This window comes from Neofelis nebulosa, chromosome 5, assembly GCF_028018385.1.
Source record: "Neofelis nebulosa isolate mNeoNeb1 chromosome 5, mNeoNeb1.pri, whole genome shotgun sequence".
Lineage (NCBI taxonomy): Eukaryota > Metazoa > Chordata > Mammalia > Carnivora > Felidae > Neofelis > Neofelis nebulosa.
Window position 1 is genome coordinate 131,768,249 of NC_080786.1, and position 15,447 is coordinate 131,783,695.

The 15,447-nt window shown below is 36.2% G+C and overlaps 1 protein-coding gene across 6 annotated transcripts in view; it reads left to right on the forward strand.

Moving 5' to 3' along the window:
- The window catches only part of USP25 (ubiquitin specific peptidase 25), a 151,232-nt gene that overhangs the window by 20,311 nt on the left and 115,474 nt on the right, over window positions 1-15,447 (forward strand). For 3 of the 6 annotated variants that reach the window (XM_058731764.1, XM_058731765.1, XM_058731763.1), the window contains 3 exons: window positions 6,530-6,607; window positions 10,313-10,457; window positions 14,365-14,445. In XM_058731764.1, the coding sequence (XP_058587747.1) occupies window positions 6,530-6,607; window positions 10,313-10,457; window positions 14,365-14,445 (304 nt within the window). Of the gene's footprint in view, window positions 1-6,529; window positions 6,608-10,312; window positions 10,458-14,364; window positions 14,446-15,447 lie in introns of those variants that run through there. The other 3 variants (XM_058731762.1, XM_058731766.1, XM_058731767.1) reach the window with 2 other exon arrangements.

A 15,447-nucleotide genomic window follows, 5' to 3' on the forward strand; every position in this document is an offset into this window, starting at 1 on the left:
GACTCATGTTACTATAGGATTGAGAAGACCAAAACTAGGAAATGAAACTTTTTGTGGAATTCTAGATAGAATGTGGAGAGTGTGGAAAGTTGGCTTGTAAGTGGGCCTGATTTGTATATTCTTCTTGTTCTATCTCCAGTAAGCAGTTAGTACGTCTTTCCTGTAGATGAGTTCAAGCCCTATGATCTACTTACTCCTTCCTGTTCACCTCTGCAAACTGCTGTATTCATTTATTCAGTCAATAATTGTTGAGTGCCTAACACATGCCAGACACTGTACTAGTTACTAGGAATACATTTATGAACAAAATAGTCTGTGCTGTCTTCAGACTTAGAGTCTGGTGATTAATTAACCATGGTATATTATTATAATCTGTGGCAAGTGCCAGAAGACCCTTTAATCTTAACAGAAGGCAAGTGGTAGGTAAATTCGGGTTGGTAGATAGGGATAAAGAGGCTTTAGACCATGAGAGACTCTTAAATACAGAGAACAAACTGATGGTTAAGGCGGGGGTGGGGGGGTGGAGAGGCGAAAATGGGTGATGGGCATTGAGGAGGGCACTTGTTGGGATGAGCACTGGGTGTTGTATGTAAGCAATGAATCATGGGAATTTACCCCCAAAACCAAAAGCACACTGTATACACTGTTTGTTAGCCAACTTGACAATAAATCATAAAAAAAAAAAAAAAAAAAAAGATGTAGAATAGATGGGATCTTTTGAAATCAGTGTTGTTCTAGCACAGAACTGCCCCCATAGAACAGTAGAAGAACCTAGCGCACATTGAAGGTTTTCACCATGTCTTCAGTCCATTGAAGTACTCAGAGTATGTTTTTGCTTTGTTTTGTTTTGTTTTGTTTTGGCTTATATAGCTGGTTAGAGGCAGAGGCAGGTTTGGGGCTTACAAAGAAGTTACATGGACATATTATGTGTTTGGAATTATCTGTCTAGGAAGTTAGGGGATTTCTTGTTATGATAAGAGATAACATGAACTAGGGCATATCCAGAAGGTATTTGCAAAAATAGACATATGTATGGTTATGTGCCTTAAAGGCAGCAGTATAATTAATTCTTTTTTTTTTTTTTTAGTGTTTATTTTGAGGGGGAGAGAGCGCGAGCGCGTGCGAGTGAGTGGGGGAGGGGCAGAGAGAAATACACACACAGAGTCCGAAGAAGGCTCCAGGCTCTGAGCTGTCAGCACAGAGCCCGATGCAGGTCTCAAACTCACAAACTGTGACATCGTGACCTGAGCCAAAGTCAGACACTTTACCAACTGAGCCACCCAGGTGCCCCTAATTAATTATTCCTTGATAGGTGACTTTGAAGTACTACATAGTGCCTAGCAATGCTTTTAGTGAATGTGATCCTGAAGTTTAAGAATGTCTTGGGATTTTCTATCAAATTAGTGTTTTGTCCCCTTTTTCTTAAAAAACTTGGAAGTGTTTTTAGAGATCATCTTCAGAGTTGCCTTTTTTTCTCCTGAAGATGGAAACCTTTGACTTTCTTTTGCACGAAACCAAGTTTTATTTATATTTGGAAATTCAGGAGCCAATGGCTGACTTATGAGTTATTCACCATTTAATGTAGAAAGCTTTCTTGTTGTCAGTGGGGCTCTAGTTTTTTTTGTACCATTATTTAAGTATTTTACTTGAACATAGTATTGGATTTTTGCACTGAGTTTTCACTTTTCACTGATTCTTTAATCTCCAAAATCAAATATCATAGAGAAAATATGGAAAGGGTGTGCATCTGTGCACATATTAAGTGAGATGATAAACTGGTAGCAATTAAAACAGTCTGGCATACAGCAAGAGCATAATAAATGCTTACCTTCTTTCTTTGGTCTAAGCCAGGGATCCCCTTTTTTGCATCCTCAGAAGTTATACCAATGTTAAATATGGTGTATATTTACTGAAAAATATTTAAAACAGACCCAACATTAGGTAGGGTCAACTGTGGAGGGAAACAATTCGTGTGGAACTCTCTGGTTCTTAATTTATATTGAAATTACTGATGCTTCTTTTTCCCAGAAGTGTGTATAGTATTCTGTTTTGCACATAGTGGGCACTTAAGGATGTCATCATGCAATAAAAATAACATTAAGGAAGGAATCTGAAGGCCTGCATGCAGTCTTGGCTTATTGATTTCTATGGTGTTTGCACCTGCTGAATTTCTTTGAACATTTTGTCTTGCCTTTCTTGGTCCAGCACTGTGAACAGATTGCACCCTCCTCCTTATACTTTAGTATATAAATTCATACTGAAAAGAGGAGCTCAGAAAAGGAGCTCTAGAGAGGGAGGTTGGTTGTATCCATCTTGGATCAAAATTGCTACTCCAAGAGGAGAGAACCATATGCAGGACATTTTTAGTTGAGGATCAGGGTGTATGCAGGCCAGAAATTCAGTAAATAGAAAGGTGCAAACCTTGAAAGAAAGACCAGAGTCTTAATTACAACAGAAATAGCAACGACAACAACATATAATTGTAGGAAATGAAGGTGCAGGTTTTCAAAGACAGGAAAAGCACAGCTGGATGATGCCAGTAACAAGAGAAAACTACAAATGAGGTGGCTTCTGTACCATAAACTTAGATTTTTTTCTCATAGCTCATCTCTTTTGATCTCTCTCCCATTTCTTGCTAACTAAGCTAAGAAAATTTTTTCACCTTTTCTCCTTCCCACTCAGCCTTCTTCCCCACACCATTTTCTCCTCATTGTTTAATTTTCTCTCAAAATTCATGTGATTACAAACTATGCTAGAGATACTCCTGGATTGTTTTTTTCCCTAAGATACTTAGCTGACTTTTTTGTGAAAGAGAAACAAAACATCAAACTATAACTACGAATTAGAAAATTTCAAACACATTGCTTCTGTTTATTAAATACTCAGTATTCTTGCTGCACTCTGTATCAGTCAACTGTCACCATAACAGGCCACTCCAAAACTTAGTGGCATACCAAAATACTATCATCGTGCTCACAGATTTGCAGGTTGGTTGGGGTGGCTCTTCTCCACACATGCCTCATTCTTCTGGGCCAAGTGGGCTACCCATGGTCATGTTCTTTTTAAGAAAGTTGCAGAAGTTCAGGACGGAAGCCCATCCATGCAAGCACATCTCATATCTGTGTCCATGGCTATCTTTAATATGTTATTGATCAAAGCATGTAATATGGCCAAGCCCATCATCAGTGCAGCAAGGAAATAAATTCTCTCTAGGGGGAGGAACTTAAAAGTGGCAGAGGGTGAGGATATAGAGATGAGAGAATTAACACAGGCTCCTGTCTTTTCTGAGCTTTACATTTATGTTTACATTTTACCTTGTAGTCATTAGTGTGTATGTATACTATTTTGTGTTCTGTCACTTTAATATGATTTTGTAAAGATAATTTCTATGTAGGTTATATATTTTGGTATTTAAAAATATGCAGTTGTTTGCTTAACTCAAACTGTGCCTCTTGGTCCATCTGTATAAAAATAATATGAGATGCTTATTAAAAATATAGATCCCTTAGCCTTAACCCTGACTGCTCTGGAATTGGGGTCGGGGCCTGAGAATCTTCATTATTATCAAACTCATCAGGTCATTCCTCTGCACATTCAAGTTTAGAACCTCTTCCTTAGTGGGAGGACATCTGTATTGTTTCCATTTTTCTAGCATTATAAATAATAGCCAGCAACATTTGTATAAATGATTAATTTGGGGGGAGTATTCAGTAGTCTTTCCCTGATCCATGACCAAGTAATTTGCAGTTGACAGAAATAATGTTCCTTGTAAAGAATGGAGTTTGGAGGGCTGCTAGTGGTGAAATTACAAACAGGCTTAAGAAATCTGTTCAGTTTTTGTTTTTGTTTTTTTAAAATTTTTTATATTATTAGAGAGAGACAGAATGCTGATGAGTAGGGTAGGGACAGAGGGGGGGTTGAGAGAGAGAGAGAGAGAGAGAGAGAGAGAGAGAGAGAGAGAGGCAGTGAGAGAGGCAGTGAGAGAGGCAGTGAGAGAGAATCTCAGGCAGGCTCCGTGGCCAGTGTGGAGTCCAATGCAGGGCTCAATCCCATGATCCTGGGATCATGACCTGAATTGAAATCAAGAGTGGACATTCAACCGAATGAGCCACCCACACACCCCAAATCTTTTAAGTTTTTTAATGTTCACTAAAATAAGATGTTGAATTAGATAAGAAGAATTTCTGTAAATATTTTCTACATCTTTAATTTGTGATGTTAGGTATTGAGTAACATAGTCATGGTTCCATTGCTAGTTCTTGGTACTGTTTTAAATGAACATAGAAAAGTTGACAAGTTTAAAGAGAATTTTTTTTCACCTCTGTAAATTTGGCAGTTTGATATTTTTACTCAACTATTTTATTCTTCCTGGCATTTTATGTGACCTTGTTTATATACTTTATTATTTTTATTTTATTGTCAGATAGTCTTGGTTATTTCAGCTCTTTAATAAGGTTATTGGAAATGAAAATGCACTGATACCATGGTGGATACTGCCAGTGTTTATCCACTATGCGTTCTTTTCTTTTCTTCACAAACAGAATCTTGATTTCATTTTTATTTTTATTTTTTAAATGCTTATTATTATTATTATTTTTTTTTTTTGAGAGAGAGAGAATGAGAATACAAGTGGGGGAAGGGCAGAGAGAGAGGGAGATACAGAATCTGAAGCACGCACCAGGCTCTGAGCTGTCAGCACAGAGCCCGCTGTGGGGCTGGAACCCACGAACTGCAAGATCATGATCTGAGCCGAAGTCGGATGCTTAACCAACTGAGGCCATTCAGGCTCCCCTAAATACTTCAGGGTATATTTCTTTTTTTTTTTTTTAAAGTTTTTTTTTTTAACGTTTTTTATTTATTTTTGGGACAGAGAGAGACAGAGCATGAACGGGGGAGGGGCAGAGAGAGAGGGAGACACAGAATCGGAAACAGGCTCCAGGCTCCGAGCCATCAGCCCAGAGCCTGACGCGGGGCTCGAACTCACGGACCGCGAGATCGTGACCTGGCTGAAGTCGGACGCTTAACCGACTGCGCCACCCAGGCGCCCCACTTCAGGGTATATTTCTTAAGAAAAAAGATGTTTTCTTACATAACCATAGTGTAGCTATCAAATTCAGGAATTTAGTAGTAATAAAATATTACTAAGCAGTCCATATTCATATTTCTCCAATTGTCCCAGTAATGTCCTGTATAGCATTTAGTGTTAGATGCAATTTGGTTTCCCACATTACATTTGATTGTCATGTCTTTGTGGTCCTCATTAATCAAGAAACTCATTCTTGGTCTTTTATGGTATAGACATTTTAGATATAATAGAGTAATTATTTTGTAAAGTGTTCCTCAGTTTGGATTTTTGTGATGCTTCCTCAAGTTTAGATTCAGGCTGTGCATTTTTGGCAGGAATACCTCACTCAGGTGATATATTCTTCTTGGTGTATCACACAACATGAGGAGACATATACTGTCATTTTCTCAAGTTATTGGTAATATTAAATTTGATTACTTGAGGTGGTGTCTGTTATGTTTCTTCATTATAAAGTTATTCTTTCTCCCTTTAAAATTTATAGTAAGAGAGTTTGAAACTATGCAACTATACTGTTTCTCATCAAACTTACACCCAACAGTTTTAGCATCTATTGATGATTCTTGATTGAATTATTACTAAGATGAGTGCAAAATATTTTCAAGAAATATTTCAGCAGATCCTTTTATTCTAGTGTGACTTATTTTTCCTGTCATTTCCATTGAGCTTTCTCTGTTTCATGGTGCTATCTTACAGTTTGGGGGAACTTAAGTTTTAAGAAATATGGAGATGTAGGAAGGAACGTGGTCCTAAGTAGGGATGTTCAGGGAAGGGTTTGATAGTGGAATCCCATCCCTCTTTTCTCTTTTCCTCTCTAACAGAGTATAAGAGATCATATAGACCAACAGATCTGAAGTAAATGGGGACAAGTGATTAATTCTGTTTAGAATCTTTTATGACAGATTAGAGAATGAGATGATCTTTTTCCTCAAAGAGATCTTAGGATCCCCCTGATGTCATATACGTACTTACTGCATGGCCTGCCTTTTGACATGTCTTTTTCAGACATCTCAGGTGCATGAATGCTGACTAGTTAGAGCTGCCTGGGTTTCATTCAGTGGCCCCAGCCCCTAGGTAAAGTAGTCCAATGGATAAACCTGTTGTTCTTAATTTTGCTCAGGGTTAGCCATTGTGCATCTCACTCCATTTCTTATTAGGAGGGATAAATTAGGCAGTGAAGAATGGGCCAGAAACTGTTAATTCAGTAAGACTTCTTGGGAAGTAATATAGAAGTTCCCTTTTGGAAACATGGGAATGGAGTTAGGGCTCCCCACAGCATGGTTTATTCTTCATAAAATAATGAAATTTGTTGAGTCTCTCTCAAGTTCTATATTTTTTCTTCTCTATACTAGTTTATTTTTTGTCCCTTCCCCAAAGGTCATTTATTTTTTGTCCTTGAATATTTTCAGATTTTAAAATGTAATGATTTCGGTTTTTCTCCTCTAGCACCAGCAGACATTTCTGAATCAGCTGAGAGAAATCACTGGGATTAATGATGCCCAGATACTACAGCAAGCCTTGAAGGTATGGCCTCTGTTTTATGGCATATAGTTTATTTACTCCCTCATCTCTACTGCATACCTTATTTGAAAGGTTTTTAGTTACATTATGTGGTATAGTAGTAGAGATATAGGAAAGAAATTTTATAATGTAAGAGCCTTATGCTATAATTTTGAGCATGTTAGTTTTCACAACCCAATGTTTCAAGATACCTTGGGGGTGACAGATGATCTCTGTCAATATGAAACACTTTTCATGCAAAATGGAGGGATATGAATCCAAATGCCGTGGCTAGAGTGGGGTGGGGTGGAGAAATAATGGGGAGGGAGAGGAGGATAAAGAAATAGGAGATTAATAGAAGGTCAGAAGCTTACAATTTTTTCTTTCCAAGAAGAAATAAAACTTGACTAACGTTTAACTAATTGCACCTTAAGAACATGCAGTCGCAAAGCTGTTAGTATATGCAGTAAATGAAGGGCATCGTTCTGGTTGTATCTTCTGAAATTCCCTCATTTCCACATGGAGAAGCCCAAATGAGTCAAATCACATGGATATGCCCATTGAAAAAGATCAAGTAGGTGAAAGATATTTAAGAACTAGAACTGCATTTTAAAGTTACTTCCATATTGCTACTAATGGCTAACAGCAGGATGACATTTTTGCTATTGTAAGGCATACATACAGCTTCAATCCTTTGCATCGTGTTCCATGAGACACATTTAATTATGTAATTTTTGATTCTGAGCCAAAAGTTTGTCATTTGTTTCCAGAAATAATTTTATCTTTTTAGATGATTGTAATCATCATAATAACTAGCAGTTATTAAGCACCTATAGCACTAGGTGCTATTCTAAGTACTTTATGTGGCTAACATCCTCCTAGTAACTCTGTGAGGTAGGTGTTACATTCATCCCCTTTTATTTTTTTTTAATTTTTTTTTTTAACGTTTATTTATTTTTGAGACAGAGAGAGACAGAGCATGAATGGGGGAGGGTCAGAGAGAGTGAGACACAGAATCTGAAACAGGCTTCAGGCTCTGAGCTGTCAGCACAGAGCCCGACGCGGGGCTCGAACTCACGGACCGCGAGATCATGACCTGAGCCGAAGTCGGCCGCTCAACCGACTAAGCCACCCAGGCGCCCCCCAATTTTTTTTTTTTTAATGTTTATTTATTTTTGAGACAGAGACAGAGCATGAATGGGGGAGGGGCAGAGAGAGAGGGAGACACAGAATCCAAAGCAGGCTCCAGGCTCTGAGCCGTCAGCCCAGAGCCTGACGCGGGGCTCGAACTCACAAACCGTGAGATCGTGACCTGAGCTGAAGTCGGACACTTAACCGACTGAGCCACCCAGGCGCCCCCATTCATCCCCTTTTAAAAGATGAGTAAACAGGTTAAAGTGACTTGCTCAAGCTCACACAGTTGAAATGTGGAAACCAAGCAGCCTGATCTTGGAGTGCCGCACTTAATTTCTGCTTTTACTGCAGTCTTTGCTTCAGCTTTTTTTCCTGTCAGCAAAATGATGAAACAGTTTTGTTTAGAGTGCTAATGCAGGGTTTATGAAGCCACTGTTAAGTATTTGGAGAGGAAGCAAAAATGTCATACCTCAATTTTTATGATTATGACATTTAGATGATTGCTAGTCCTTTCTTTATCCTGATGAATATGATTCCATCACTCTGTGTCTGTTTTCAGAAAGTGCCTTTCCCATTCTCTGTCTCTGAGTGTGAGGCTGTCCCCTTACCTGGTCAGAGCAAGTTTGGGAATTCCCTTTTTTTTTTTTTTTTTTTAACCTGGGAACTGTGTAGAATATGTATGAATGTAAAGATTCAAATTAACTATTGTCATCATTTTCTTTGAGGTACCTTGTGTGACTTCAGGTTTTTTTTTTTTTTTTTTGAACTTTGGTTTCAGTTAACAGTAGTTGGGGGGAGGGGACTATTCTTAAACCTTAACTATTACCTAGTATAAATTTGTAAGATATTTAATAATGAATCAACTTTCTTAGTAATATACTGACAAGGAGTCTGCTTTTGGGAACCACAAGGTCATTGACTGATTTGAGTACTTTTATTTTAAGAATCTATTTTTAGCCCTCCAAAGTAAGTGATTTTCAAGAAATCCCTGTTGCATTTAGTTTATTATTATTATAAGAGTATATAGAAAGCAATTAGCACATTTGTTGGCACATAGTAAGAGTTCGATAATGTTAGTCATGGTTATTGCAAATTACTTTACAACTATTTAACTCATCTAACATAGATTATGTTATACTCGTATTTTTGGTGAGTCATTTAAGAGTTTTATAATGGTTGTGGTAATAAAGTTTAAAGCAGTGATGCTTTGGGGTGCCTGAGTGGCTCAGTCAGTTGTGTCTAACTTCAGCTCAGGTCATGATCTCGTGGTCTGTGAGTTCGAACCCTGTGTTGAGCTCTGTGCTGACAGCTCAGAGCCTGTAGCCTGCTTCAGATTCTGTTTCCCTCTCTCTCTGCGCCTCCCCCGCTCACAATTGTTTCTCTCTCTCTCTCAAAAATAAATAAACATTGAAAAAAAATAAAAATAAAGCAGTGGTACTTTTCCAACTGTACTTTTACTTTTTTTCTCTTCCTGGCTAACTGGAATTGGAGTTGGGGTGGGGGTTGGGGATCTTATTCTTGCAGTTGCTCAGGCTTCAAACCTTGGAATCATCCTGATCTTTCTTTCACATATTTAATGTGAGAGCAAATAATGTTGGACTTTCAGCTTCAGTCCTTTCTCTCCCGTAGTGTATACTCAACACAGCCAGAGTGATCCATTTAAAATGTAAGTCATACCATATCATTTCTGTCCAAAACCCTCCACTAGCTTCCTATTACAGTCCGTGTGTATGCTGGAGTTCATGAGGCCTTCATATTCTTAGGTGTTCTGGCCTTCTGTTACAAAGATCACTTCATTATTAATATCTGGGTTTCCTAATGTTGTTTCAGTTATCTGTTCTAGAGCTAAGTCTTCTATTTATTAACTCTACAGATTGTAGAGATAGAACTGGTCATGTCTCTTTTCATTGTTTTGTTGTAAAAATTAGTTTTCTAGCATCTGCTTCCTCCTAAATTAACTTCAGAATAATTTTATTCAGAAACGTTTTTGATGAGAACTACATAAAATTTATATATTTAATTTGGGTAGGATTGTTATCTTGACAGTATTGAGTATTTTTGTCTAGTTCTCTATGTCTCTGCACTATCAAGCTTCAGAATATTTTGCGATTTTCTTCCTTCAAGTCTGACATTTACTTAAGTTTGCCTCTAGGTATGTATTCAGCATATATATTACAGGGGAATATCTTTTATAGTTCTTCTTGTAGAAGTAGTGTTTTAAATATTCATTTTCACTCTTTTATATGGCAGGTTCCAAAACCGTTTTTTAGTTTGTTCATTTGTTTAGAAGCATAAATTTGTGATTGACTTTTGTTAAGGAGAAATGAAAGTAATGGAAAACTAAGTAATTATAGAATTACTACTTATGTCATGTTAGTTGTCTTAACAGAAAAAGGAATTACTATTGGTAGAATATATTGTTTACGATCAATTTACACTATAAAATAGTATGAATCATTCAGATAGAATGATTTCAAATCTAAAAGTGACTTTTGCTATTTAAGTATTAGTTGCTATGGAGAAATTCAAATAAATTGTGTGAGAATGTATGGAGTTATTCCAAAATGTTTGATGTTCCATTCTTGATATTTGAAGGATAGTAATGGAAACTTGGAATTAGCAGTGGCTTTCCTTACTGCAAAGAATGCCAAGACCCCTCAGCAAGAGGAGACAACTTACTACCAAACAGCACTTCCTGGCAATGATAGATACATCAGTGTGGGAAGCCAAGCAGACACAAGTAAGTTTACTTCTCTCTTAATATTTTAATAAGAATGTAATGAAAAATTTTCCTTGGAAATATATTAATTTTGTTGAAGCAGAGGTGAAGGACAAAGAACTACTTAATCTTGGTTGTTTTTAGTGTAGTTGAAAAGAGTATATGTTTTTATTAGTTGCCTTCTTTTTTTTTTTTTTTTTTTCCCCAGTCCAGGAGTAAAACATTGTATTTGAGTTGTATATCCTTTCACAGAGCATTTCATTTAGTGTTCATTGTTGGAATATAGAACAGCTGTAGGTGTTACTTATTAAAGAAACAAACATTTCAAAGGTTTTACATGAGCACAAACATTTGTTTTATAGGTTTTAAGTGTTGGTAGAGGACTTAGTATTATTTTTGAAGGCAAACTATTGTTTCTAATTACTGATAGGTTTACCACTTACCAGAATTTCCCTTCCTTCAACCCTTGTTCCTCCCCCAAATTAAGATTTTAGAAAAAAGTTTATTACTGTGTAACAAAGTAAACACACATACTCACACAGACATACATACATATGTAGGGATAGGATTATATGGGACTCTACTTTTTCTTTATAATATGAATATATATTTTCAAAATATGTTTAATTACCTCTGTGTTTCATTTTGGTGTAATAACTGCACCATATAACATGTAGATATTTTTATGCATTCTGGATTTACAGCATTTGGTTACTAACTAGTATTTGAAGAGAAGAAAATTTCTGATTTTTGTTTTTTAAAGATTTTATTTTTAAGTAATCTCTACACCCAACATGGGGCTTGAACTCACAACCCTGAGATCAAGAGTTCCATGCTCTACCTACTGAACCAGCTCGGCACCCCTCTTATTTTGTTTGTACACTTTCTCAAAGTTAGGAAACGACTAGGAAGAAAGAACATATAAACATAGATGTTTATAACTGTTGGCGTTAAAGATTAGTGTTTGTTGGTAAAATATTTTAATTTCACAATTTTGGGATAATCTTAATATTTTTTGTTCCACAAATGACCTTATGTCACCCAAAGCTGAAATACTCCCATCTCACATAGATAATAGGCAACGGATGAAGTTTTATAAATGTGAAACAGCCCCAAGTGTTTTTATGTGTAAGTTGAAGACAAACTGTGGTTTGGCTCCTATCTACATCTCTAACTTCATTTTCTACTGTTTTTCTCTTCTTACTTTATATGTGATAATTCAGAATGGCTTGAAGTTCTTATCATTCAGTGCTATTTAATTCCTCAGGTCTTTATATTGCTGTGTCTTCTGTTGGGAGGGCCTTCTAGCCTTTGCCCCCAGCCTCATTACCTCTGGTGTTGTAAGACTTAGGTCAGGAGTTTTTGCTGTAGCAGGTGCTTCTCCAGCACCCAGAGCATACTTGGGTCTTAATGAGTACTGTGTAATTTTGAAATTATTTGCTTGTGCCTCTCTTTCTTGCCAAACAGGAAGCTTAACAGGGCAAAAGACCATTGATGTTTGTACCATCATGCTAGATTTGCATGGTTACTCAAAAAGTGTTTGTTGAATTATTTTTGATAATACATGTAAAAAAGCTGTTTCAAAACCAATGAAAGGGAATGAGATTGAGAAGCTTGATGCAAGAAGTTGAAAAAAAGAGAAGTAATATGAGTAGAGAAAGAATTAATGTGTGAGAATAGCATCTAATATCTTTCAAGGTTCTGAGACTTGGGGGGAAATGAAATTAGGTACAAAAAAGAAAAAAGTTTTTGATTGAAGGCAGTTGGTTCACGTGAAGGCAGCAGGAAATTGACTAAACATGGTTCACTGTTCTAGTGGAAAGGATGACAAGACTGATAGCTGTGAATTCTTAATATAGATGGTAGACTTTGTGACATGAGATAGTATGTGTATGTATATGTGTGTGTGTGTGTGTGTGTGTGTGTGTGTGTGTGTGTGTGTGTGTATAGGTAGGTAGGGGAATTAGGGTTATAAGACTGTCCTGAATAAAAGAAGAGGTGTCATTTGTTCTGTGAAAGTCCGTGAATAATGCTTAAGCCAGATGTTATACCTGTTCAACACTGTTGACAAAGAATAGTGAAAATGTTATGGACAAGAAAGCTTCAAACAGATGTTCTTAGGGAGAAGGCACCCAGATTTCAGAAGGCATGTGTCCTATATAAATAATAATTAAAAATTTTGTGTGTGTGTGTAGCTCTTGAAAAATATTCCTTAAGCAATTTTATATTCCATGTGAAATGGTAGAGAAAGGAAATTTCAGGTTTGATTATAACTGATTATCATATTGAGCAAATTGTGTGCTGTTGTAATTTCTTTATCAATGAAACGTGCTATCCTTCTCACCAAGGTGCTAATTTATACTTAGTAATTCAATAATTTGATTAGTGTGTCCATAAAGTTGTTTTCAGATTGTTGAGAAAAACCCTTGTAAAAATAGAATGTGGTGATTGTATCATTACAGTATCAAACTGGGGAAAAAAATATCTGATGAAGTAACCATTCTTTTCCATTTAACAGATGTGCACCATATTTCAAAAAGTTCTAAGTGTGATTGCCATTGGGAAATAGTCTTGATTCAGCATTTAAATTGGCAGTGTCATACTAGTGTTATATGTTTTCAAAATGAGAAAGTAAGGAGTGTCATGCATTCAACAGATCAGATTCTTTAAATCACTGTGCTATTATTCCTCAGGAGAAATGAAATCTTTTGTGTATTTTTAATTCTTGGAAGAAGTGGTAAAACATGTGGGGCGGAAAGATAGGAAATAATTACAACTATATATTCAAATACAGGCCTCTGCTGAAAAAGCTGTGTGTTGCAGGAGCATGGCATATTGAGTGATCAGAGTAAGGAAATTCTCAAGAGATTGTTCTAGTTATGAAAATCCTTTCGGAGCATTTTCTTAATTTTGTATGAAATACATTGTTATTTAAGAATTGACCATAGTTTAGCTTAATTTTTTCAAATATGGCTTGTTTTTTTTTTATTTTTTAAATTAAAAACAAATTTTATTCCTTCTTTTCTAAGTATTAAGTCGTTACAACCAGGGCTAAAACATAAACAACACCTTGCTAACTTCAAGTGTGTCATCTGTTGGTTGTGGTGCTAACAAAACATCTACATTTTGAAATAAAAGTCTCTACTGCTAAATACATAAGATTCCTTGTGGCTCTAAACTCTTAGAAGGAATAAAATGTATCTTTTTTTAATGACTAGAAAAGTTTAGCTTTTAACATAATATCCCATAGAAGTCACATTGGGGGCTTGTGGGGAAATTTTCTTTTATGCATAACTGGGTATGTCAGGAAAATAGATCACTTGATTTGGAGATTCAACACATATTTGTGAACCTTCATTTAATATTGAAGAAGTAATTACATTTTCAATAGTAGGGCCGTGAGTGGGCTTTTTAGTGCATTTTTACCTTTCCTTTTTGAGAGAAAAAGAAAACATTTCAAGGAAAGCTTGTACTCTGCATAATAAGGAATTAAGTAGTAGTGTACCTGGCATCTTTTTATTGCTTTGGTAATTTTCCATACTGTAATTTAATACTCTCTTAAATTTTGAGAAAAGGTCTAAATCATTCGTGGTAATATTAGCAAAAATTTTAGACATCTTTTTTCACTACTTGGATCTCCTGTCCAGATTAGATATTGTGGATTGTCCAATAAATGCTTCCCACCTCCAGCTTAAATTGGAAATAAAATTGTTTTGGAGTTTTGCAGTAAAAGGTACTAATGCAAAGGGAACAAGGAGAGAGTGCAAGATATTGAGATATCATAGGTATACTTAATATCCTGTAAGTTTTTGTGTCATGGCAAACTCTGTCACTGACATGACCATACAAGGCTTTGCCCAATTTGAAATCAAGTAGTAATCTTCTTTCTTTCATGACCATTAAATTCTTTTGAACTTTTTTAAAACAGGAAAAAAGTATATGCCCACCAGAACAAGATGTGCTACAATTGAGCAATCAAAGTATGGATCAAAAGATGAGAGGGATTTGGGTAGGTAATTTTAACACAGAAAGTAATGCCACATATTGGCTTAAGTTTTAGAGAAATAGGTATAACACATTGGAATAACTGTTAAGTGGTCGACCCTTCACAAATTTAGGTTCAGTGTATATCCCCCCTCCCCCAGCCCCTCCCCCAGCCAAAAGAACTGAATTATTAGGTGAGGATTGCAAAGAAAGTGAGAGGCTCTGTCTTAGAACTCTGGTCTTGGTTATATTGCTTGGCCACTCTAAAAGTGATTTAAAGCACAAGTGATAAATAGATCCAAGTGTAGTGTTGTCATCTCTCCTGAGGGTAAATAAATCACTTAATGTTAAGCAGTTTTGGATATTATTAATTGAACAGTAATATTTTTCCTGTTCTTCAAATATGTTAAACAAGTAACTGCAGATAGAGAAAAAATAATGCAAAGAAAGTTAAATCTTTTTCCATAGAGATTTCTAATGCATAAAACTATTTGGATGATTCACAAAAAGTCAAGGTTAAGCTGAAAAATAAGATGTTACAGTGGTGTGAAAGTTACTTATAACTGGTTGGATACAACTAGGCTAGGCTTACATTCTAATCTAAGCATGTACTTAGAATTCTGTTAGACATGTACTGCAGAATGACTTGTGTAAATTTATGAATTATATATATATTTATATATTTGTATATTTATGAAATATATATATATATATATATATATATATATATATATATAAATGTTTATTTTTGAGACGGACAGAGAGAGAGAGAGAGAAAGAGAGAGAGAAAGAGAGAGCATGAGCAAGGGAGGGGCAGAGAGAGAGGGAGACACAGAATCCAAAGCAGGCTCCAGGCTATGAGCTATCAGCACAGAGCCTGATGCGAGGCTTGAACCCATGAACAGTGAGATCGTGACCTGAGCCGAAGTCAGACGTTTAACCAACTGAGCCACCCAGGTACTCCAAATTTGTGAGTTTTCTTAAATTTTACTGCCAAATGATAGCTGTGGGCTATAACTTTTGTTGA